This window comes from Schistocerca cancellata, chromosome 2, assembly GCF_023864275.1.
Source record: "Schistocerca cancellata isolate TAMUIC-IGC-003103 chromosome 2, iqSchCanc2.1, whole genome shotgun sequence".
Lineage (NCBI taxonomy): Eukaryota > Metazoa > Arthropoda > Insecta > Orthoptera > Acrididae > Schistocerca > Schistocerca cancellata.
Genome location: NC_064627.1, coordinates 747,097,992 through 747,125,780, shown reverse-complemented (window position 1 = coordinate 747,125,780; position 27,789 = coordinate 747,097,992). Strand labels below are relative to the sequence as shown.

Genomic DNA, 27,789 nt, shown 5'->3' with positions numbered 1-27,789 from the left:
TTTGTGTGTGTGTTTGTGTGTGTTTGTTTGTGTGTCTATCAACATACCAACGCTTTCATTTGGTAAGTTACATCTTCTTTGTTTTTAGATATAAAAAATCGTCAGTCTGATATGGGGTAAAAATGAAGTTGTGAATGGATTTAGGTTGCAGCAGTTATTTAGAGATGAAGAAGCTTGCTTGTGATAGACTAGTATGGAGATTTGAATCAAACCAGTCTACCTTCACAGTGAAGACCAGAACAGCAACAGCAGCGCCACCACCAGCTACAACATTAAATACGTTTTCTAGTTTAATACTTATTCCAACAACCTTGCTGGTATTTCAATCATTTTAGAATAGAATGTACCCATGAACATTTTATTGCAGGATTTCCCAGAAGTGATCTGTTGGTTAGCTGTAGGTAGCCTTTGTGAATATTATATTCTTATAAGAGTTTACTAATTCTTTGAGGTTCAAGGAGTAGGCATAATATCCAACATCTGTGCCACATTTCCAGGTGATTGTTGTTGCCCCATTTGATCTCACCTATGTAGTGACAGTAATGGGAATTTAAGGGCTTAAAATAATTGGGTTCTCTTACATCTTTATAACTGTTTCGTAGATTGCTCTGATGCACCTCATGGCTTCAGTCAATTGTCAATTCTCTTCTCAACCCTACAGTTAGTGGTCTCCTCAACCCTACAGTTAGTGGGAATCTTAAAATAGTGTACCGAGATGCGACATAATTAATGTTTGATGTAACTGTTGCATCTCTCTGCAGTTATTGTCATTAAATTATGTTCCTCTTCTGTGTTTCTTAATACCTCTTCATTTGTTCTTTTACTTGTCCAAGTGGCACCAGCAGCACACCTCAAAGCTTCACGGCTCTTATCTTCTGTCATCAAGATTCAGATTTGTGATTAATATGTTGCTATACTCCCAAGAAAACTTTTTACAAACTATATAACTACTTTGATAAGAGAGCCCTAGGTGTCAGCAGATATTACTTCATACTGAATGCTTCTTTATCCTGAGCAATTCTATTCCAGAGGCTTCTTGTGCGTATTTCATCAGAAAACCTAAGTCTTCCAAGTATCAGAACTTGTTTTTGTGTCCTAGTTTCCTTCCACCTAACCAGATGTTACCATTCTGCTCCATTTTCCATATACATTTCATTATGTTCATTATTGTCGTAATTATGCTCATATCATTTTGCAACTAGGAAGTAATTCATTTTCTTTACTACCAGTAATACCACGCAGTCTGCAGTTTTGACTTTGTTGTAAGTTTTTCTGTGTAATTTAATACTATATGCATTTTGGGTTTGAAATTCTTCAGTTACTCCATAAATATATATTTTAAACAGTGATGGTGGTAAGTTGCAGTCTTAACTTGATTTATTTTCCCTACCCCACTGAAATTACTGAGTGAGGTAAAACTGATCTCATGTTCAGGGAGGGTGATAGTTTACACGTCTGTCTATCCACCTAGATTTAGGTCTTCCATGGTTTCTGTAAACAGTCTAAACTGCTTCTGTAAACTGTCCTTAGGTAGGAACACTAACCAGTTTCCTGCCACATTCTTCCTTAACCAGAGTTTATATTCCATCTCTAATGAAATTCTCATTCACGGGATGATAAACATAACCTTCTTTCCTACCGTTTTTCTTCTCTAGTTTGTGATGTTTTGTTCTGTAGAGTTGCTAAACAATTTTTTTGCACTTATAGCCTACTCTCATAGTAGAATTGAAAAATATATACCATTTGACATTGCCAAATGCCGTATTTATGAAAATAAAGCAATCAGAAGATCTTTGTCTAACTGAAGAGCTTTTTTGATGATAATTTGTAGGCTTGGAATGGGTTTCGTTGTGTCTTTCGTTCCTTCTAAATTTGGGTTGATACTCTGAGAGGTACTCCACAGCTTTTTTTCTCCATTTGGTAATACATTATTCTTAGTTTAGAAGTGAGAGATGTGAAGCTCAGTGTCGTGTAGTCTTTGCATTCTTTGTCCCTCTTTATTTTAGTAGGAATTTTTATTAATTAGTTTGTTCCAAATCCATTGGTAGTACTGTACTTATATTGCTATGATTTATTAATTTGCATTCAGATGTTCCCCCTTGCCCTTACTGCATGCAGTATGTCTGCTGAAAGAACAGTTTTTAATTTTGAATACAATATTAGTGATGTGCCGCTTGACACAATCATGGCAATTAAATATCTATGTGTAGTGTTGTAAAGGGACATGAAGTGGAATGAACATGGAAGATTGATTGTAGGGCAGATGAATGGTTGACTCCAGTGTCAACCATTCATTTGTAAAGGAGACTTTGTGCAGAACCCTTGTGTGACTTATTGTTCTGTACTGCTTGAATGTTTGGAATCCTCACCATATCGGATTAAAGGAAGACATTGAAGCAATTTGGAGGTGTGCTGTAAGATTTGTTACTGCTAGGTTCAACCAACACACAAGCATTACAGAGGTACTTTGTGAACTCAAATGGGAGTCCCTGGATGCAAGATGATGTTTCCATGAAACAGTATTGAGAAAATTTAGAGAACCAGCATTTGCAGCTGAGTGAAGATTCATATACATTTTGCATAGTGATTGTAAAGAGAGAAGAGTAATGAGGGCTCCTGGGGATGCATGTAGACAGTAGTTTTCCCTCATTACATTTGCAGGTGGAACAGGAAAGGAAATGACTAGTACCCACCAACATGCACATTATGGCAGCTTGATGTATGTAGCTGCAGATTTTCATATATTCTACTATTTCCCATTCCCTTAGTTTGGTAGTGCTTCATCCAGCAAACTGCTGTTATCTCGTTTTCTATGTATCCGTATCCTACTCCAGCTATTGCTGGGTCTGGGTGCTGACGAGTCCTCTCCATTTGGCTCAGTGCTCCCACCACTTTTCATCCTCCACTTGCTGCCAGGTCACACCTCTCCTTTCCACAGATATTCTCACTCCCATTTTCCACCGTGTTCTTGGGTGCCCTGTAGGTCTTTTTCCATCCATCTTTAGTTCTTCAATAATTTTGGGGAGTCTCTGCCCATGCATCCTCTTAACATGTCCATGCCACCTTAATCTCTTTTTTTCAATTTCTTCCCTCATACTTTCTTGTTTAAGGTCCTTTCTAATCTTTACATTCCTTACTCTGTCCATTCTTGTTTTTCCCTTAACTGCTCTGAGAAATTTCATTTTACCTGCTTGCAGTTTGCTCCAGTCCCTTTCTGCCATTGTCCATGTTTCTCCACCATAGGTGACAATAGGGAAGTAATAGTTCTTATACATAAGGCGTATTTTTTTTTGTTTTTAAAATACCTTATTCCAAATCAGGTGTTTTATTGTTGGCAGAAATTGTCTCCCTTCTGTAACCTCCTATTAATTTCATTGGTTATTCTTCCATCCTTAGATATTTTACTTCCTAAGTAAGTGAAGCTTTCTACCACTTTGGAGGGGTTCTCCATTCAAGGTAATATTTCTGTTGATCCCTTTCTCTCTTCCAAATACCATTATTTCACTCTTATCTTTATTTATTTTTAATCCATACCTTTTCATTATTTCCTTCCACGCATCAAGTTCTAACTGTACATCTACCTCTTTATCACCCGATATTACCATATCATCTGCAAAAATCATCTTTTTGTCTTTTTCTTTTACTATATCTTTAATGGCACTATTCATTCCCTCCATCACAACATTAAAAAGTGCAGGAGATAGAATACTTCCTTGCTTAAGTCCTTGTCTTATTTCGAAGTATTCAGAGTTCCCCAATGGTGTTCTAATCCTACAATTGTGTCCTCTGTACATTGTCTTTATTACATTAATGTATCCATCTTCTATATCGATCTTCTTCATTTCTCCCCAGAGTCTTTCCCTGTTAACTGAGTAATATGCCTTTTCTATGTCTACAAAAAACTATTATCACCCTTTTGTTATACTCCCAACTTTTTTCCAACAGTTGACGGATTGAAAATATCAGGTTGATCGTGCTTCTTCCTTTCCTAAACCTATGCTGTTCTTCACTCGGCTCCTTTTCTATCTTTTCGCTTATTCGATTTAGTAAAATTGTTTCAAATATCTTGGCTGTATGACTCCTAAGGGTTATTCTCGTTTTAAGTAGTGCAAAGCTCCTCTGTGGAAGATTATACTTTTTTACTGATAAAATGTATTAACTGTATGAATAATGGAAGTAGTAAAGGTAAGGCATTAAGTGGTTGAGAGGCACAGAAATAAGACTGAAAGTGATGTTAACTTTTGAATGATATCCACCTTTGGAAGTAACTGTTACAGAAAAACACACACACACACACACACACACACACACACACACGACCACTGCTCCGGCTGCTCGGACCAGCTGATGGAGGTGGCAGTCGTGTGTGTGAGGTTTGTCTGCTTGTGTGAATGAATGTGCATGTATTTCTCTTTCACTTTCTTTTTCTGGCAAAGGCTGTGGCTGAAAGCAGATGTGTAAGTGTCTTTTAATTGTGCCTATCTGCAACTTAATGTGTCATGTTTATGGTAAGTAGCTGTTTATCTTTACCTTAAATTGTTGACATTCCAACCAGGTGGATTTTCCATTGTTTAATGAGTACATAAAACTACTTGTAGGAAAATCAAATGCCAACACAATCTCTTCATTGGAAGAGTTCTACAAAAATGTAATTCACTTGTTCAAAAAATCACTTACAAACCCTTCATTTGATCATTTTTTGAGTATTGCTCATAGGGCTGGGTACATTACCAGGCCGGATTAATAGGAAGATACAAAGAAGAGTTATGTGTTCCGTCATGCATTTTATTAGTTGGGGGACTGCCATGTAGATGCTCATCAAACTTCAGTGGCAGACACTACAAGAGAATCATTATGCACCACAGAGAGGCTAATCATTAAAATTCTGAGGCCTTACATTCCAAGAAGTGCCTGGCAACATTTTATATCCTGAAACTTCCTGGCAAGTTAAAACATGCTTGCTGCACCAGAACTTGAACCAAGGACCTTTGCCTTCTGTGGGCAAGTGCCGTACCGACTGAGCTGTCCAAGCACAACTCATGATCTACCCCAGAGCTTTAGTTCTAGCAGTTTCTCATCATCTACTTTCCAAATTTCACACCAAGCTAGGCCGAGGCTGCACTGTGGTTACTGCATTGGACTCACGTTCTTTAGGACAATGGTTGAATTCTGCATCCAACCATCCAGAGTTAGGTTTTTTATGATTTCCTTAAATCAGTCAGGCAATTGATGGGATTGCCAATTTCCTTCCCCATTCTTCAGACTATCCGAGCTTGTGCTCCATCTCTAATGTCTTAGCTGTTGACAGGACATTAAACTTTGATCTTCCTTCCTTCTTCCAAACTTCACAAAAGTTCTCCTGCATCCCTTGTGGGACTATCACTTGTGCAAGAAAGGATATTGTGGAGACATGGCTTAGCTGCAGCCTGGAGGATTGCTTCCAGAATGCAGTGGCAGATTAAATCTCTGTGCAGGACTGGGACTCAAACCTGAGGCCTTTGCCTTTCACGGGCAAGCCCTCTACTGATCCAAGCACAACTCATGACTCACCCTCACACTATGAGATCTGTTGAAAGGTAGCGGATGGGCTGCTGTGGAAATAAAGCTGTGAGTTTGAATCATGAGTCGTGCTTGGTTAGCTTAATTGGTAGAGCACTTTTTTGCAGAAGGCAAAAGTCCCAGGTTCAGTTTGAGTCCCAGTCTGACAAACAGTTTTAAACTGACAGGAAATTTCAAATCAATGCACACTTTGCTCCAGTGCGAAAATTCATTTTGTGTGTTATGTCCTCCCAAATGTATCCCTTAAAATGATAGGAAAAGCAGAAACATTCAAACTCATATGGAATTGTACCAATAGTTGTTGTTCTTGAATTTAACCCGGTCTGATTCACTTCCCTGTCTTGTAAACTTGGCACTGTGCATTGAGCTATACAAGCAGGCCAGTAATAAACATGTCTCCTGTTAAATAGATAATTAAGCTGTATAAACTCAAAGATGTTTACAGATGTATTTGATGAGGGATACATTCAGTGAGATAAAATGAGTTTATGACTACATAGTTCTGTCAAGTTCTCCTTTCTTTCATTAGCAAAGGCATTTCTGAGTGCTACATAGGCTGTTGATAAGATTAGTTGCTGCTAATTACTTGAACCAGTTAATGTCAGTATTGTGTAGTCCCTATTGAATTTCCTCCTTTAAATGAATTTTGAACTAGAATTGTGTCACTGCAGAAGTTTTTGATCACTAGTTTACCTGTGAAATATTTTCAAGTAAATCACTTTCATCAGTTTTTAATTACACCTTTTACCCATTAAAGTTCTGGAGTCTAAATTTGAGTTTTTCAATTGTTTTTCAACTTCTGAAATTTTCCGTGCAAACATAAGCTACTAAGTACACTGTAATCACCATTTTGAGGTGCGGCTCATTGGCTCTACAGTTAAGTGTCAGACTGTGATTCCAGAGGTTTGAGGTTTGATCCCGGTCAATGATAGGATTCTTATCAATTGACCCTGACAGTGTCTGTTAAATATCAGCTTGCACCATGGTTCGAACTCCATGTTAGGTGAAGGTCCCCCTATAAATGGCTGGGGTAGTCAATTCAAATGTCAGAGGATGGTTAGGGTATACCACCTCCACTTGGAACATTCCCGATAAAGCAATGTTTCATACAAACCAGCATTTGGGTTGTTAATGGCTTTGCTTGCTTATAACATTTTACACCAATGTCTATAATTAGTCATTGATATCCTAAAAATTGTATTTTATGCTATTGGTGAAATTATTTTGTGATCCTTTCATTTCTTTAGGCACAGGGTCGGTTCCAGTTTGAAACCAAAGATGGTCAGACCAGGTCGCATTCTTGTAAGGCTTCGTTCACAAATGTTTGAAGCTGATGTAGAGGCAGGTGAGGATGCCGATATGGTGAAAGAGGAACCAGACTTCAGAGGCCGGGATTTTGAAAAACAGTATGCTTGCAGGTATATTAAATTATACAGAAGATGTCAGTTTATATTTGAAAATTACAGTAAAAGTATATACTGATATTTTTATAGTATTATTATTATTATTATTATTATTATTATTATTAGTAAACCAAAGACTTGAGGATCAGAAGACAATGGAAACCACTGCATTACAGACACATGTTTTGTATCCATAGGACATGTGGCCTGTAAGTGAAAACTTGGTATGTTGATCCCTTCATTGGCTTTCACAGGACTAGTCCCTCATCCTGACACCTGAGATGTGACTGCCAAAGGGAAGGTCCGAAACAGAGATTTGGGGGGAGGGAGATGGAGAGTGAGAGGGGGAGGGACAGAGGGGGGGGGGGGGAGAGAGAGAGAGAGAGAGAGAGAGAGAGAGAGAATAGTATGAGAAGCCATAGGGTAACATTTTAGAAGTGAAAGTATGCAATGGTGGGTGCAATTTTGGAAGTCTGAGTGTGCTAGGAAAGCAAGGAAATCCGAAAAGGGGAGAGACTCAATATAAATGTAATGGTGTCAGTTTATGTAACAGAAAGAAGGTATAAGTATCTGATTGGACAAAAATAGAGTACTATCAACAGCAGCAAAAATTGTATACCAAGAGTAAGATTCAGTCTAAAAAGGAACATGGAATGTAGGGCAGAGAGAGGACAAATAATAAGTACCATAGGAGACGGATAAGACCTGGAGACATGGAAAGATTCCAGCTCGGTTACATCACTGTTACACACAAATTCCAAAATCATATATTGTATTATAAGGAGCAGCTGACTTGGATCACAATGTATTATTGATGAGGAACTGACTGAAGTTTAAGAGAATTGTCCAGAAGAATCAATGCGGAAAGACTTGGGTTACTCAAATACTGAGGAATGCTGATGTGCATTACAGTAGTATTCACTACTTTAGTATTTATGGCCTTAGAGAAGAGAAGAGGAGAAGAGGAACGGATGTCTCAAAAAAGGGCAGTCAGAAAAGTAGGACAGACAAATATACATACAAGGAAGGTAACTATGATTAAACATTGGGCAAAGGAGGAAGTTCAAAAATATTCATGAGGGCACAGTAATGCCTGTCAGCTTTAACCTGTGCATCACATGAAACCTCAAACTACACAAACATGTGGCGAAGAGTTCTCGGGCTTCCAGCCGGGTGACGGTGTCTTCAAACTGCGACGTTTCGACGAGTGACATACTCATCATCTTCTGGCGAAGTTGCCAGTTTGAAGACACCGCCACCCGGCTGGAAGCCCGAGAACTCTTCACCAGCTGTATACGCCGGGAAAGCATACATTCACATTTACACAAACATGATTTCCAATTGGTGATCAAAAATGTTATACACATTACCATGGAGTAAAAATATAAACATGAAATACAGAATTGTACAAATTATTAATAATAAATATTGAAGCTTATGGGACAACCTCCAGAAAGGGGGAAATGTTTGGGTGAGCAGGAACTAACATGTCATATGCAAAACCACAGTAATAGTAAAATATATTAATTGAAAGAACCACAGAAACACAATGCAACACTAGTCTAAAAAAAGGTGCAAAATAACTGTAATACCAATACACATAACGAAAGATTGCAAAAACTGATGAAGGGCGGTATCAAAAACAGCTGTTAAACTGTATGGCTCAACTTCAAAAGCCGGTACTAATGCAGAAAGCCAAAAACAAATAGCAATACAGAAAGCCAAAAGGCGTACCAGCACACATAGCGAAAACAAACGAAAGGCAATGTCAAAAACAGCCGTTGAGCTGTAAAGGCTGGTTAGAAACAGCCTGAAAAGCTTGTAAAGGTGTAACAGTGTAGGATGTGCTGAAAAGTAATTGTTATGAATAAAATTTGATATGATGTGCCATTTCTGATTTAATTAGCAGGGCGTTGAGCATGCAAATTCAAGCATGTGCATGTGCTAATACATGCTAATGCACAGACATCTGCGGGTCTGTGAATTGACACTTGTTGAAATGCTCATTACTATTTAAAATGTGCCTTAATCGGAAGTGATAAATTGAAGCTATGAGTGCAAAAGCTACATTTGTTCAGTTTGAAGAATATGTTTGGCAACACTGTCTCTGGCAGGCTGCTTGAATTTGTACATGCAAAAACCTGAGTGTCGAACTTCAGTGCTAATTAAATCAGAAATATTGGAATGTTAACTCAGAAATATTGGAATGTATGGAATTTTTACTTAACAATTATTTCTCTGCACAACCTATCCTGTAACATCCTGACAAGCTTTCTAGACTGTTTCTGGCTACTCTGTATAGTTCAGCTTGAAAGACTGATATCAATACAAAAAGCTAAAAAGTGACACAAAAATCATGAAAAGTAACAGAAGTCAATATCGAAAATACAGTTGATCTATATAGCTCAACTTAGAAAATGCTGACATCAATGCAGAAAGTAAAAAATCACTGTGATTGACAAAACGTGGTTACGAAATCATCACTTGACCTGTATAGCATAACTGAAAAGGTTATTACCAATGCAGAGAACCAAAACCTATGAAATAATTACACTTGATACAACTTTGGTGACAATGTCACATACTAGGTCAACAAAACAGAAAAATGAACGACAATATTAAAAAAAAATTACCAACACTTAAAACTTCTCATTACAAAACATACAAATCATACATTATGTATCAGTAGCTGCGTTAATGAAAAACGAGAAAATGGAAGAAGAAGAAGAAGAAGAAGAAGAAGAAGAAAATCCAACTTACTAGAGGCAAATTTTGCTGCAAAATAGATTGAAACTCATTAACAGAAATAAAACCAAACAATGAAGAAAAACTGTCAAACATGTGAAAATGAAACAATTTAAATACCAAGGTAAACACTGAAATATTAAAAAAAACCTAAATAACAGAAATCAATGCCACACATGAAACAAACCCAATTGAAACATATACCTACTGTCACCCACTTCTATTTAACTTACAAACCAGGAACTACATATTTTCTGTATTTTCGTGGAAACTACAATAACCCAGAGGAACACTCTTCTGCTAGTGGTAGTCATCGAAGTGAGCCTGCAGGACAAAATAGCACCTTTTGTCCCTCCCTACAACAGATTTCACAACCCTCCAATATCTCTCAAAAGTGTTTGCACATGTCCTAGTCTCAAAGTCTTTAATTTCGAAGATATAGTTCATGACAAGGTGGTTGTAAACCATTCCATCCCAACCCTTTATGACAGAGAACACTTCAAACATTATCATAAAGTCTCTAGAACATATTCTTTTATAAGAGGGGAAAAAACTTGCTTAGTATGATTTTCAACCACCCAAACTACTATGTCAGAAGATTCCCCGCTTGAAGTAACAGCACCCCAAACCCAAGGTTCCACAACATCATACCCTCACCCACCACTCGCCATACCATGACTTATTGATTTCCATTATCACTCCATGTCCCTCCTGTAGGTCCCCTACATTTTATAATTTCAGAAAATATCTCTGTCTCTAAGACTTATCGAGTGCCACACTTTACGTCAATGGGACCTCCGCATGTAACCATTGGAAGACCACTGAGATGAAACATTCAACAATTCATATTAACGTCACATATATGACATCTCCAGTACTCTCTAATGACACCTAACTTTTTGTGAAAATTTAGTATACAATTCCTCATCTTCCATTTTCTTCCACAACATCGTACAGTTTATTTACGAAAGGCAGTGTGTTTGTGGTAATTGGTATTGACGAAGCTGGGTGGTATAAAATATGGTACCTTCCTTCCTTCCATTTATTTTTCTCTGTACGCAGGGCATTACAAATCATTTTTGGTAAACATGATTTGAATTAGTTCGAAATAAATTTCCTGAGTGTTAATATCTTGGCAATGGCTGTATTAGGTATAGCGATACTACCTATTAAAGACATATGAAAATTTGTGCTGGATCTTGTTGTGAATCCAGATTTCCTGTTTATCGCGAGCGATTACCTTAACTGCTTCGGCTACCTGTTAATATATCCCAGACCGTCACAAATTTTCATATGTCAGTAGTAGGTAGTATATCTATATCTAACACAACTGGTGCCAAGTTATTCATACTCAGCGAATTTATTTTGAGCTGATTTCATACGGCTGTCGATTCTTAGTTATGTCTGTTCTTTCAGACATGCAAGTAAATATAATTTGAATTGCCTTATTTGTATTATGATGAAATCTTTAGTTCTCATACTGTGACATTCTTCTGATTGTGTATTATTTATTATAACTCACAAAATTTCACTAAAAATGGAGAGAGTTTTATTAAAATGTTTCAGGTTCAAGCCAGATGCTAATGTCGAACGAGGTCCTTTTGGAAAGGTCATTGTAGAAAGATTTGTCAGTGCAGCTGCCAAAGATCCATTGTTTGAGTTCAACCTAAATAAGGTATGCAATGATAACTTGTGCTTGCCAGTGGCAGTTATTCATTTAAATGTGTTTTGTAGAGAGGGGTGCATATGCACACAAACGAACAACATGAATGAGTAGAGAGCATGTCAAGGAATATGTATTTTTATCCTAATACTGAACTTATTCCATTTACATTACTTCATTGAACATTTTCTGCATTATGGTCAAAGAACAAACATTTCCATTTAGATGTTGCAATATTAGGCAAACGCAGTAGTTACACACTAAGCTTACTGTAACCTGAGAAAGATCATTGCTGAGAATTGCCTTTGCCAGCACTTAATGTGAGGTAAATTTTAGAGGTTGTGCTGTATGATTCTAGTACTGCTGTTTTAAATGACTGGGCCAGTGACTCACAGTTCTCACATTTGAAAAGGCCATAAAGTGTTGTTTTAAAACCGTCACATTATAAGGATATGTAGGGAGCTGTAAGGATATGTATTGGAAATACGATGCACAGGTGATCTCTCATAAATACAAACAGAGGTGCTACTGAATTTATGTCTTCTGTAAACTGTGAAAGAAGATACTAAGAATTACTAAGATGCTCAGAATTACAATTCTGTGTTTTGTACCTCTGTAATTTGGCTACTATTGGCCACAAACTTTGGGACTTAAAATAAAAATCTTTTAAGCACTGTCAGCTGCAGATGCTGTGCTGGCTGTGTGAACTTCGGCAAGCACTGTTATGTGAGTTGTTGAGCAGTAAGTGTTACAGATAAGAGAGGTTTTGAATTTGATAATTGCATTGAGAGGCTAGTAAAACCATTATGAAATAATCACAGTTTGAAGATGAATACTGAAATTATAAGATAAATAAAAGATGCAAAGTCTCTCCATGCAATTAGGATTATGTGCAGGCTGTTACTCTCTTACTATGTTTTAAAAACAAAATAACCTAAGCAAATGATAACTTAAAGAAATTTTCAACTGTGAGAAAATTTTGTGCTGAAAAGCAATAAAAAATTGTGAAGATATGGGATTGTTTTCAGAGTAGTCTTGGATCTTGGAACAGGGAACTCAGACATTTCCTTGAGGAAAAGAATATTTAGAAAATTGAGGTACAGACCTGTAGCATAAGTTTCCACAGAGGGATAGAATCCAAATCCACCTAACTACAATTTTTTCCACCTTGTTCAGTTGTAAAAACTCGCAGGATTTTGACAATTAGAAAGAGAAACATTGTTTTACAAATTTATTTATGGACCAACAGCCTGCGACAATTATGGCAAATAACACCCCACTTGTTTGCTGCCTGAATATGCTGAAGTTTCCACAATATGTTGTATTTCTTCTCCATGTGTAGTAATTGTCATAGTACTTGTACTTATGCTGAACTGAGGTGCTGTCTCATCTGGAAATTAGAGTGAGACCACTCGCAGAAAATCACTCAATGATACTTTTGAGAAGGTAATTTACCATTACTTCTGATACTGTATGTAAATTTGGATTGATTACAATACTCATGTTACTGTGAAACTGCTATTTTACGTTTTCATGCGGTCTAGACTTAAGAATCACAAAACTGACGAAAATGCAGAATCGAGGAAAATATTAAAACCTCCAAAATACAAGCACAAACATATGTAATTGGCATTTATGATTAAAAATCATAATTGTCTCCAATACATTGTGTAGAATCTGTACAAATGAAAGGGAATTAAATGTACAATGCAATGTTTATACAGTAATTTGTGATAATGAATTTCATCAGTTTTTAAAAAATTACAGATGTGTAACAACGAGTAAAAACACGTCAAAAAATTGATATTGGTATCTGGGTACAAGGTAATCAAGCTATTTTCTGACATGCTACAACGACAAATTTTACGTCAAAACACTCATTTTTCAGAGATCTTTCCTTTGTGCTCACCCAGAAAAAAGTAAAAATTGATGAATTTGGTGACTGAAACAGAAAACTGTGAAGTACGATGAAAAGTATCGGAATTCAACGTGTGTGCGTTTTCCTTCTATAACTAATTGCAGAGCAGCATACTCTAGTGATGCGAGTGCCGTGACCTCTAATGTATTGCTTGTAAACGTTTCCTTGTTCATTGTGCTGAGTGGTTGAAGGAGAGTGTTTTGCATTACTGCCAGTGCAATCTGTTTGCACTTCGAACTCATTGCTAGCTCCAGTTAAACACAGCAGGTTTCGTGAAAGCACTATATACACACAAGGTTTCCTTCACATGTGGTACTCATACCAATGAACATAAAATAAAGTTAAGGCTGTTGTGATTTTAGTGTTTCTCTGTCCCAGTAATCTGTTACATTTATAACAATCTGCCTGCCATCACTACATATTATGCACGACTGTTCATTGAACACGTCCTGTTAATTGTGGCCCCACACGTAGCAGATGGAGTAGCCTACATTGGCTGCAGTCGGTAGAGGAACAACACGTTCCAGATTCTGCCGACAGGCTCCAAGCAGAACTACTGTAAGCAGATAAACGTAAGTGGAAGCCATGGCCTCTCCGTTTGCCATACACCGATCACATCAGCCATAATTTGTAACAAGCCATCAAGCAAGCTTGCTGTTTACCCATGGCATTAGCTTGACGTGACCTTGCTATACAGCTATTGGCTACAAGTGGAAAACAAACATCCGAGATGTTGTAATTCGGCAGTTTTCACTGTGTTTTACAATTTTCAGTTTATTTCACTATGTAAGCTATAATATTTTGCTATTTTCGAGGTGAACATAAAAGGAAAGAATCTTCAAAGTGACTGTTTTGAGGTATAATTTGTGGCCTTAATGTGTTGGGAAATGACTCAGTTACCTCATACATCAGTAGCAAAAGTGATAGTCTCTCCTTTATGTACACTGTGGTATTACTAGTGGCAGCACACCCCCCTCCCCTCCCTCCCCCGACATTTCTTTCTTGTTCGTTTATGGCTGTGTGATTTGCTTATAAGTTATGTGTTGATGAAATTGCTATCGAGGAGGGGAAGAATGAAATTTTTGCACCGAGTTTGATTCATAGCTTTTGTGCCTGTTTATACTTTGTAATCCAGTACTTTAGTAATTTTGAATGTTTCGTAGACTAAGATCTGTAAACTTATACGGAGTGAGCTAAAAAAAGTATGTTAGTGTGGTGTTGTGGCTGCACAGGCTGTTGGGTGACATAGCAAGTCTCGAGCCGATAAGAGCTCACTAGCTGGAAATGTCCGTCGTTTCCTCGATTCTGACAAAGCATATCCCTCGAGACTCAGTGCCTGAATTTAAAAGGTTGACAGTCGATATTGTTGCTGAGTACAGTACACTATAAATACATGCAAAGAAATGAGACTGAGTTATAAGTTACACAAGAGAAGGTGGCGGCTGGGCTTCTTCATCACGTATTGACTCGGTCTGGATGATGCTGTAATCCAGCAGTAGTTGTATCATAATTGCATGGTGAAGCAAAACGTTGCAATCTGCATTGGCAGTGTCAGTAGTGGATTGCGCCACTGTTTCCTCTCTCGTGTCTCATCTCTACGCAACAGCCTAAAATATTCCCTTAACTCCGCCGCTACCCACAGTGTGAACTGTCTGCCTTTTGTACCCCTTATAACTCATTCAGTCACATCAGATGTCAATAGTTAGGAAGAAAACAGGACGAAGTCAAGCGAGATGCCGAGTAAGAACATAAAATTGAGGTTAACCTTACTAGAAAGAGGAATAAAATCGGGGAATTTTTAGCATTTATCTTATGGGTTTTACACAAGGGTTATAAACTGATAGCATAGAATTGCGAAAAACATAAAATCAAAGTTTCACTGTCTCTGCAAAAGAACTAATTCTGCTTATTATATATTGGATTGAAGATAATTCATGTATATGAGAAACAATAGTGAACCTAAGACTGAAATCCCATAAGTGGTTTCTCCCCAATCGGAACGATCTTCACAGTTTGCACTGGTTGAATTGTTAAGCATAAATTTCTGCATTCTTTCGGTTAGATATGATATGAATTGGTTGTCTGTACATTCAGTTGCATAAAATCTCAGGGGAATGTTGTCATGTGCACAGTTCAAATGCCTGAGGTAGGTCACAGAAAACTATCTGGTGCTATTTTGTAATTTAACACTTGTAAAATTTGGTGAGTGAGTGTGTAGACGCATTCTCAGTTGAACAACTCTTTCGAGATTCAAACTGTTATTTAGAAAAGGATATTGTTGCTATGGTGGAATACTATTCAAGAATATGCCATCTCAGAAATTTTGGAAAATGATGCCAGTAATGAAACAGATTGGTAGTTACTGAAAGCTCCCCTATCACCTTTCTTATAGTCCCTCTGGAAAAATGTCCCAAGTTAGTGATACATCACGTATTTTTGGAAAGACAGTGCTTATTATATGGGACCAAGTTTCTAACACTCTGTTCAAAAAACTATCAAATCCAGATGAGCTTTTACTTTTGAGAGAATGTGTAATTAATGTAAATTGTGATGGAGAACTGGGTGAGACTTCCATATGATTGAGTGTTATGAGGTTTGTTTTTGCAGCATACTGCTGTGTTTTTTCCTCTTGAACTGTTTGCCCGTATGTTTTCTACTATGTTTAAGAAATGTTCATTAAAAGCATTTGCTACCTGTGACTCAATTTTATAGCCCTTCTGTTTAAAACAATTGCAATTTTATCTTGTTACTGGCTGGTTGTCCTGCCACTTGTTTCACTACATTCCAGTCTTCAGCCTGTTATTGGAATCACTGTTTTCTGACATAGTGTGCATGTTTCTTGATTTTAATTTCTTTTCTTAGTAGTTTTGTGTAGTTTTTATAGTGTGCAACTAGTGCAGGATCTTTTCTTGTTCTTGCCTGCAGATACATTTCCCTATTACTTTCACAAGATGCTTTAATCCTTCTAGTGATTCATGTTTTTTTTACATGGTTGTTTAATGTCCTTTCGATTAGCTTATAAAGAAAGCTATTTCCAAATGATGTGAATTTATCATGGAGTATATTAAATTTTATATCAGTCTTTGTGCCATTATAAATTTTATCCCATGTCATCTCTTGTAAACTATTGTTAAAAATTTTGTCCTCCAGCTGTTAATTATTCTGATTTCCACTGAGGTGTACATATACTATAAGGCACTATATTATTTATAGTAACTAACTGTGCATCTGATCAGAGAGAGCATTTGTTACTGGATATACAGTTATTTTCTTGCTTCGAGCTTCATCAGTGAATACATTATCAGTTAGAGTCTTACTATCTTTATTCACCCATGTTGGAAAGTTAATTAAAGAGATCCAATTGTAGGATCCACATAAGGCTTCCAGACCATTTGTCCTGTCAGAATCCATTACAAAATCTGCATTGAAGTGGCCACAGATTGTTAACTGTTTGTTGCTATCTGACAGACAGCTTAGTAAGGAATCTGAATTCTCTTAAACAACTCAAAATTTTCCAAATTTTCTATATACAGTTACAATTAAATTTCAAAGATTTTTCAGTATCAACACAAAAATACACACTTGTTTGTGGTGATCACTACAAAACCTGCTTGTTTCAATGTTTTTGAAGTTGTGTTCTGTCGTGACAACTTATTTGGTTCTCGAGTTATTGGTATTGTGTCATGCGATGTATCCATTTCCATCCCTCGTATCGGGAATCATGTGGTCATAACAATTGTCGTATTTGTAAATGTTTCGAGATATTGAAATGAGTTTTTTTTTGCAAATGATAGCACACAAAGAAAAACTTGAAATTTGTTTATTCACTGAAATGTGGAAGTATATTGTCCATAGCTGTGAGAGGTCAGTTGAACGGGATGCACTAACATGTCTGTAGCACTGTAGGAAAAGCCAGGTCCCACTTTAAACACATTCTCAGCACCTGGAGAGCAGCAGAGCACGATGAATTAACTTGTCCACAGCAATCAATGCTCAACCGACAACAATAAAATTTTTCTTAAGAACTGTCCCAGTAAGAATTTATTAGTCAGTAATACTATCATTTAACTTCATTCCTATCATAATCTTTCTAAGTAGGCTAGCTAATTAGTCACAAAAAGCCATTGATAATATCTTTATAGAAATGTCTAATGAGCCAAATTTATTACAAAACCAATAGTCAATGACCTCACAGACCATGACATGCAATTCCTTTTGTTAAATGTTAATACTGAACAGGATATAAAATCTTTTGAATCTGATTTCAAGAGGATAGCTAATAAGTCAAAAATTGATTATTTTAGGACACTCCTTATAGACATGAATGGAGTGATGTGTACATTGCTTATGACATGGATGAAAAATTAAAAAAAAAAAAAAAACTTTTGTTAATAAACTGCTTACATTATTTCGATAATGTTTGGCCCCAAAACTAACCCAGGTTATACCAAAGTCTACAAAGAAGCCATGGACAACTCAGGGAATAAAGGTGTACTGTAAAACAAAAAGGCAACTGTATCTGCCATTCAGAATCAGCTCTGATGTTGATGCTGTAGCACAATACAAGACATACTGCAAAATATCAACATTAGTAATGTGGACATCAAAGTAAATACATTATGAGAAAAAGGTAATCACACCAGATAACCAAATAAAGGTGATATGGAACATAGTGGAGGAGGAGATTGGGTAGAACCAGGTATGAAGAGGGGCACATAGCATTAATAGCAAATGATAACATTTGTAACAGATGCGTGCAGTGTTGCAAAACCTTTTGACTAGCATTTCAATACTGTGACTGAAAAGATGAGGTTGTCAGGTCCTGTAGACGCTGCCAGACAGTACCTCATACAGGTTATGTGTAATAACCTCAATGACCCTTCCTAACCTGCTAGAAGTAATGTCTACTGTAAAATCTTTAAAATAAAATGTCAGCAAAGTTAATTAAATAGTGTGCTTTTGAGCTTAGTAACATATTAAGCTATCTATGTAACAACTTTTGGATTAAAGGAGACCACTCACCAAAAAGCAGAAGCATTGAGTTATCGATGAGCACACACAAAAGAAAGAAAACTTGCTAGCTTTTGGGGTTATCCTTTGACAAGCTAGGGAGGGAGGAGATGCTTCCCCCTCCCCCTCCACACAGCGCACACACACACACACACACACACACACACACACACACACACACACACACACACTGATGCTCCTACATGGTGCAAGCTTTTCAGTGTATGGTCTCCTTTAATCCAAAAATATTTATGTTCTACAAGAACTTACCTACAGTGTCTATGTAAACAATTGTTTTCAATGGCACATTTCCTGAATGGTTGAAATATGCTAGGGTGAAGCCTTTGTTTAAGAAAAGGGATAAAAAATATTGAGAAATTTCTGTCCAAATTCACTTTTGCCAACATTTTTCAAAAATTTTAGTAAAACTAAAATGCAACCAGTTTCTTAACTATCCGACATCAAATAATATAGTGTCAATTTCACGGTTTGGATTTCTAAACTGTTCTGATATTGAGAAGGCCATCTATACATGCAGTGAAACTGTACTAAATTCAATAGGCAATAGATTACAGACTAGTAGTATATTTTGTGGTCTGGCAGAGGCATTTGACTGTGTAAATCACAATATCCTTTTACTCATGTTAGAATATTATAGTGCAACAGAAAATGGTGCAAAACAGTTCAAATTCTATACCTCTGACGTGAAACAAAGATTGACATTAGGAAAGAGACATGTATGAAGCTATGAGGCATCATCCAACTGTAATGCCTCATCACATCCAACAAGGTTCCATTTAGAGCCCTTACTTTTCTTGTGTCTGTATATCAATGACTTTTCATCAGTAATATTACTAGATGCCAAATTTGTTTTGTTTGCAGATGTTACAAACATCGCAATAAATAGCTAATCAAGTGTACTCTTCGAAAGACCAGTTAATGAAACTGTCATGGATATTAATAAATAGTTTGTAGCCAGTTCTATGTTGGACTGAAACTCGAACTCGGGACCTTTGCCTTTCACGCGCAATTGTTGTAAAATGATTTTTCAGTTTAGTACTTCTTACCTTTTAAAATGAAAATGTGTTTAAAAATTGTTTGACTCATTCCACATGCATGATAGCTGTTTCACTTGGGATTTGTGGAAGGTACATTAACATATTTGTTTTACACTATAAATATTTATTGTGTATTCTTGTTTCCTAACATGTTGTACTTCCTGGAGGGTCTCCTCACTGTGGATCAACTGAAGTGAATCAAAGTACATGTAATCTAATCTAAGTATTACAGTATTTTATTTACTTCTTCTTACCTTTCTACATCTATATCTACACAACTGCTCTGCACTCCACATTTAAGTGCCTGGCAGAGGGTTCATCGAACCACCTTCCAGCTATATTTCTCTACAATCCCACTCCCAAACAACAAGCAGGAAAAACGAACACTTAAATCTTTCTATGTGAACTTCGATTTCTCTTATTTTATTACAGTGACTATTTATCCCTAGGTAGGTGAGTACCAACAACATATTTTTGTATTCAAAAGATCAAGATGGTAATTGAAATTTCATGAGAAGACCCTGCTGCAACAAAAAAAAAATATTTGTTTTAATGATTACCACTCCAAGTCATGTATCATATCCATGGGACATTCTCCACTATTTTGTGATAATTCAAAACAAGCTGCTTGTCTTTGAACTTTTTCAATGTCCTCCACAATCCTATCTGATGCAGATCCCACACTGCACAGCAGTACTCCACAAGAGGACGGGCAAGTGTAGTGTAGGCAGTGTCTTTAGGGGTGGGGTAGACTTGCTGCCACAGTCTTTGGTTTGCTTTTCCCACAAATATATGTGCTCCTTTCTGCCACATGTTGTATGTCATAGGAAAACAATTTTTTTTTCATTAATTTTAGAATACCTTTCTCACAGTATGCTCTCATGCATATTTTGGAGAATACTGAAATGATTTTAAAGATTTTAATGAACCTGTCTGAAAACAATGATGCATGTACACAAGTCACAAAAACTGCAACTTATGGTTTTTTAAGTTTTGATTATGCAAAATCTGTAACTTCTGTTTAGCAGTGGGTTGCCACACATTGACATGGTTTGTAATGAGTAGTGCCAAAGGCAATGCAACCATATTAGGAGCCTCCACTTGCACTGTGGTTAATGACCATGTTGGTAATTACAGGTTTATTTCCTATAAATGGTAGTAATTACCTCAGCATTTGGTGTAGTGGCCACTGCTGGTGGCTGAAATTTCCACATGTCTTAAGTTAGCCAAGTGGTATTACCCCACTGTCCAGTGTAAGCCATTTGTGACCATATGTATGTTGCTCACTGTGTTTTCTGCAGTGGATAGATCTACTTGTTTATGAGAAGGGGGATTTTTGGGGGGGGGGGGGGGGGAATCTCGTGTCTGATTGTGAATAAATGATTGGACGGGGTGACAGATGCTTCCCTTGTGTACTCTCTCTTTTTCTGAATATTAGCTATTTGCTTCATAAATGAAGTGTTCATTCACAGACAACCATAAAGAAAAAGGGTGCTAAACATGTATACCTTTGGACAAAAATGTCCTTCTTCTGACTTAGAAAACACACAGACATTCACAAAAACATAACACATACATACATGATTACTATATATTTGAGTTTTGATTGTGTGAATATGTGTGTGTTTTCTATTTTGGAAGAAGCACTTTTTTGTCCAAAAGCTTAAGGGGAGCCAAAGGCGCCTATGCTGCCCATGTTAAAATCACTAAGTTTGAGGAACATTTATGAATACACTACCAAATAGAAAAATTTGAATTTCTTTTTACATATAGAGTGGTTTAGTATTGCAGTTATGACAGAGGGATTTTGGAGTATCTTTTCTAGTTTCCTTCCAATTACTTTTTTTATTAATGACCCAAATTTTTTTACAAATAATGGCTTTATAATTAAACTGAAATGAAACTACTGCACATATTGCCAAATAGCTGTGTTACAATGTAAGTTTGACCACTAGGAGTGCTGTATAAAAATTTCATCTCTCTAGCTTGAGTGGATTTTGAGAAAATGTTCCTTATATTCGAAAAATTCTAATTTACGGGAAATGGCCATCAAAGTTTCTCAATACATTCCTGCACTATAGGATGGATTATCAGGGTCTTCTTCTTCATCCTCCAAAAGCTTCCTCTTCTGTCTTCTTTTCTGGCCTGTTGTTCCATCATACTTCATATGCCTTTCTCTTCTTTCTGCTCCTCTTATCCTTTCTCTGTCAATATTTCTTAGTGCTCATACAGTGTTCACCCCAGCTGTAAATCCTAATGCCTTCAGAACTTCACACTTCACACTGTTCCCTTGGTTGTAGGTTGATGTTGCATCATAAATGCCGAAGTGCATTGTTTTTATGCTTACAAACACCCTTTTAGGAATCACTTTCCAAATCAAATTGTTTAGGCTCTCATTAGGATTCTGCGTCTTTCCGTGTAGACATTTGTGTAACAATTCTGGCTGTGCTAAGTCATGAAAAATTGGTTTTATTGCATTTATCACAGCTGCTGGCAAACCATGTTTGTGATCATAGTCCTTTTTTGCATTATATTTGCACCAGGAATCTTTTGGGCACAGGCAGTGTTGAGGGTATTCCTTGGAAGAGGCAGTATGAAAGAACAATGCCCACACTACTTTTCACATGTCACTAACATTACTAGTATTTTGCCTTATAGCATACCCATAGCATCTCTGTAGACATTCAATCACCTCATCAGTAAGCCTGCCTCTCCCTCCTATTGCCTTTCCATCACTGAGCTTACTTGAACCCAAAGTTTGTTTGAGCCTTCGAAGCCGTGCACCCATACGCTTTTGCACATGCCCAATGCATTCCAACTTTTCAACTACAAATTCATTTCCATATGGTTTCAGTTCCTCTGTAGTCTTGAAACCTTTGGAGTCACCATCCCCAAGGTAGTATTTGTACCTAACGTTGTATCTGGGAACTGAACGTTCAAAAATTTGTTTCACTTCATCCACTTCCATTGCTCCACTTGATCCACTAAAATTTGCCTCACAGGTTCCACTGTGCTCTCCTTTGATTTTATTTTTGCACCTGCAATGTTTTGATAATATTGCAACATCTATCACTTTTGCACTATCACCACAAGTAGCAGTTACAACCCCATTCAGGGATTTATGACCCCTCTTTTGCCAGGAACCATCTAATGCCACTACCAAATCCCTAGAACCACCGTTCATTTCTACAGATTCCTCCACTGCTTACTTCATGGTTTTCAAAGCCACATCTTCAGCAGAGGATCCTACCAGTTCACAGTAGTACCCAAATTTGCTTGAAGGCGATGGAAAGTTCATAATACCACAAAACAGTTTACCAGCAGCAGACCCTTTTCCAATGGATCGAAGACCATACACAAGTTGAACATTCACATCAAAGACTCTAGATCGTCCATTTTCACCAAAGAGACTGGCATGTGAATTGTAGAAAGTCACTTGATACTTGCAACATGCACAGATTATTTTCATCTCACAAGCTAAACCAAAGTGCTTTGTTATCTCTAGTCCCACTCCTACACTTGAACACATTTTGCACAGAACACTTTCTTTCAGCACAGAAGATAATAATCCAATATTCAGTACTTCGTTAATATCATCACTGTCACTAACATATTCACAAAATCTGTCACTTCCACCAGTCAGGTTCTTGCTAGAAGATGTCACAGGGCTATGGCCGGCCATGTGTTGCTTAGCAGAAGAACGCACTGTTTCAGTAATTGTAGTATCGCAACTTGGTATTAGTGTTAATTTTTTTTTTCCCCACGTTCTTCCTCTTCTTATATACATGGTTACTAAAACGTGGCATCGTAACCAGAACAATGCTTTACACAAGAAGTATAATACTACCAACAACAGGCGAAACGGTAAACAGCAAAGAGACGATGTTCCGCGCTCTTAGCGCTTCATTTGTCACAGAAAACAATGAAGCCAACCCTTGCACACTCGCTGTATGCGTAACATAAGGCGCTGTATGCGTAACAGGCCGAGAAAATCCCAAGCAGTTCGCCAGGAAGTCACGAGAGGGTGTTAGATGCATTCAGCGGCCGCCCATTTCCTCTGCAGGCGTGGGGGAAAATGGTAATAACTCCACTTCTAAACTGTTATATTTTGCTACAACTCTGTACACAACACCAGGATATGCACTGTGGCATCAGGCTGCAGTTGTGCTACACTTCAAATACTTGCCAGTGGCAGCTACGTGGGCTGGCCACCAGAGGCTGCCTGAAGTGGGTCACAAGACCAGTGCACATGGCACGACATCTACCACGCCACCTACTGAAGCCCTCCTCTATATAAAGGCAGTGCAGCTGATGCTCCTTCTACTTTTATTTTCTACTGTTTATTGTACCATTTCTAAGTTTGTCATTTACGTGAATGTGGATGGAAAAACTTTCATTCTAAATGGCCACATTATTGGTTGTGTCTAACATGGTGACACAGTTGGCGGTGAGTGTGGTGTTCACTTCCGTGTGCTCAGTGTATTTGGTTGTTCCATCAGCTCTCATGCCCATGGAGGCAGCAGACTCTGATGGTTGCTATCAAGGAATTGTCAGCCACGTTGACTATACAGGCTTCCATCTACATCTACATCTACATCCATACTCCGCAAGCCACCTGATGGTGTGTGGCGGAGGGTACCTTCAGTACCTCTATCGGTTCTTCCTTCTATTCCAGTCTCGTATTGTTCGTGGAAAGAAGGATTGTCGGTATGCCTCTGTGTGGGCTCTAATCTCTCTGATTTTTTCCTCATGGTCTCTTCGCGAGATATACGTAGGAGGGTGCAATATACTGCTTGACTCTTCGGTGAAGGTATGTTCTCGAAACTTTGACAAAAGCCCGTACCGAGCTACTGAGCGTCTCTCCTGCAGAGTCTTCCACTGGAGTTTATCTATCATCTCCGTAACGCTTTCGTGATTACTAAATGATCCTGTAACGAAGCGCGCTGCTCTCCGTTGGATCTTCTCTCTGTCTTGTATCAACCCTATCTGGTACGGATCCCACACTGCTGAGCAGTATTCAAGCAGTGGGCGAACAAGCATACTGTAACCTACTTCCTTTGTTTTCGGATTGCATTTCCTTAGGATTCTTCCAATGAATCTCAGTCTGGCATCTGCTTTACCGACGATCAACATTATATGATCATTCCATTTTAAATCACTCCTAATGCGTACTCCCAGATAATTTATGGTATTAACTGCTTCCAGTTGGTGACCTGCTATTTTGTAGCTAAATGATAAAGGATCTATCTTTCTGTGTATTCGCAGCACATTACACTTGTCTACATTGAGATTCAATTGCCATTCCCTGCACCATGCGTCAATTCGCTGCAGATCCTCCTGCATTTCAGTACAATTTTCCATTGTTACAACCTCTCGATACACCACAGCATCATCTGCAGAAAGCCTCAGTGAACTTCCGATGTCATCCACCAGGTCATTTATGTATATTGTGAATAGCAACGGTCCTATGACACTCCCCTGCGGCACACCTGGAATCACTCTTACTTCGGAAGACTTCTCTCCATTGAGAATAACATGCTGCGTCCATGTCGTTGGTACACCAGCCAATTTTCCCCCTCACGACGATGTGTCCAAAGGCTGGGAGACTTGCAAGAAGCAGCTTCAGCAACACTTTGTTATTTTTGGTGTCACTGATAAAAACATTTGTAAGGCTTTGCTACGTTCTGGAATTTCCCCTCAGATTCAGCAGTTGTGCCAGTTAGCCACCCTCCAAGAACCAGGTTCGCTTTTGTTTGGCAAAATGTGTAAGTTAATCAAACAGTGTAAAATCCAGGATGGAATGTAAAATTATTATGAAAAAGATTTTTAATGGAGGTGGAGCCCCTCCACATCCCCAGTGGCATGACGGCCAACTCAAACGGTATACTGCCATCTCTGCATAAGGATTAGTTTTCACTAAAGTGAGGTGTCGCAGGATGTGGGTACTGCGATGTTTGTGTATATCTGGTTAAGGTTAACCATTAATACGCGCTCATCTGGAGATAAATTGGGTCAAAGTCGAATGAAGGATAGCGGTTTGAAGGGCAGAGGGAAAAAAGTGCCAAGGCAAGAGCCAAGGGAAAAAGCCTCTGCAATAGTTAGGTCGGGTGGTAAGAGCAGTAGCGGATGTCTTGCTGCCTGCTGTGGTGCTATTGCTCGGTGGCTGCCACTGGGTGCCGGTGTTGAACTCTCGATCAGCGTCAGTAACCTGCAACAGTTAGGTATATCATCGTTTTTGTGTCCGATAGGTCATATATCGGATGCACAGTGTAGGGTGATGTTGGCGAATTGTTTTTGCGTCAGTGGGCGAGCTCATCAGTTTCCTTGCTGTGGCCTGTTGGTCGGCTCTAATAGCAGCTGGTAATTTCCAATCAGCATTCCTGATATGCAGGGGCTTTGCACTAGCTAGTAGTGTCTTTGGGCGCTTGTGCTTCCACCTATGGTTGTGGTCGTAGTTTCCCAGAGTAAGGATGAAAGGATTGTTCGAGTGTCTTGAGTTCCTGTATAGTTGTGTGGCGTGTTTTTTGAATACTTTCTTGAGGGTTTCAAGGTGGTATTCTTAGTGAAGGTCCACGGTGCGTGTGTAGCGTGGAGCGTTGTTAATGATTCTTAGCACTTCGTTCTGTATGATCTGCAGGCGGCGTAGTCGTGTAGGAGCTGCATATCCCCAGACGGGAGCTGCGTATCTCATCAGAGGTCTAATCAGTGTCATGTATATGTAGCTCGGCACCCTCCTATTCAGTGTGCTTTTCCTCAGTGTTGACTTCTAGTAGTTTATCCATTCTTCTGTAAATAATTTGTCAACATTTTGCAACTGTTACTTATTAAACTAATGATTTGGTAGTATTCACACCTTTCAGCACCTACCTTCCTTGCAATAGGAATTATTACATTCCTTCAGAAGGCTTGAGGGTATTTCATCTGTCTCGCACATCTTACACACCAGGTGGAACATTATTGTCATGGCTGGCTCCTCCAAGGATCTCTCTAATTCTGAGGGAATGTTGTCAAATCCAGGGGTCTTATTTTGCCTTTGATTTTGCAATGCCTGGTCAAATTCTCCTCATTGAGTCATCTCTCTCATGTCATCTTCCCCTATTCACTCTTTTCTTTCCATAATATTTTGCTCATGTTTGTTTCCTTTACTGTACTTGTGTACTGTCATCCGAGCTCTTGATATTAATACACTTGCTTCCCTTGTCTCGAAAGCCCTTTTTAATTTTCCTGTAGGTGATGTGTATGTTTCCCCTAGTTATGCACGCTGCTACAGTTTTGGATTTGACCTTTAGCCATTCCTGCTTAGTTATTTTGCACTTTCTGTCAATCTCATTTTGTAGATGTCTGTATTCCTCCTTCCCTGCTTCATTTACCTCATTTTTATATTTTCCCCTTTCATCAATTAAACTCAATATATTGTTTATTATCCAAGGATTTATACTATGCCTTACTTTTTACATATGTGATCCTCTGCTGGTCTGCCTCAGTAGCTGAGTGCTCAGTGCAGCTGACTGGCAGGTAGGGGACCGAGTTTCAATTCTCAGTACTGCCAAGAATTTTTGCTTGGTGGGAGGACTAAAATGGGGTGCACTCAGCCTCATATGCCAGTTAAGAATTTACTTGGCTTAGTAGTAGTATGAGGTATTGAATAGAATTGGGGAGAAGAGGAGCTTGTGGCACAACTTGACTAGAAGAAGGATTCGGTTGGTAGGACATGTTCTGAGACATCGAGGGATCACCAATTTAGTATTGGAGGGCGGCGTGGAGGGTAAAAATCGAAGAGGGAGACCAAGAGATGAATACACTAAGCAGATTCAGAAGGATGTGGACTGGAGTAGGTACTGGGGATGAAGAAGCTTGCACAGGATAGAGTAGCATGGAGAGCTGCATCAAACCAGTCTCAGGACTGAAGACCACAACAACAACAACAGTAGTAGTAGTAGTAGTAGTAGTAGCAGTAACAGTAACAGTAGCAGTAGCTCTAGGTTACGAAAATTGACAGTGGCCAGGAGAGTTGTATACTGACCCTGTGCTCCTCCATTCTGCACCAAAGATGCCATTGTGAGAAGTTGACTTGGGGGTTGGGCAGTACCGATGGGCCCGCTAGGGCCTGTGGATGGAGTTTGCATGTATGATCCTATGCTGGTGTGTGTATTTCGTGTATCAAAGCTACCTGTTCATCGTCTTATCGTATTCTGTTCCCCTGTTTCAGTCCAACATTGTGTAATGCTCCCTCTGAAACAACCTCTGGGTCCTTCAATTTATACAGGTTGATTTCCCACCGTATTGTAATTTCTTCAGTTTTAATGTGCAGTTCATAATCAATAAATTATGATCAGACTCAACATCTGCTCCTGGAAAGTCTTACATTTTTAATTAAGTTTTCAAAATCTCTGTTTTACCATTACATAAGCAATCTGAAACCTTCCATGGTCC

At 38.3% G+C, this 27,789-nt stretch overlaps 1 protein-coding gene across 1 annotated transcript in view; it reads left to right on the top strand.

Annotated features, from left to right (window-relative positions):
• Nucleotides 1-27,789, top strand: part of LOC126162561 (uncharacterized) — a 113,948-nt gene that overhangs the window by 15,681 nt on the left and 70,478 nt on the right. The window contains exons 5-6 of the mRNA XM_049919150.1: nucleotides 6,807-6,977; nucleotides 11,274-11,382. Of these exons, the coding sequence (XP_049775107.1) occupies nucleotides 6,807-6,977; nucleotides 11,274-11,382 (280 nt within the window). The remainder of the gene's footprint in view (nucleotides 1-6,806; nucleotides 6,978-11,273; nucleotides 11,383-27,789) is intronic.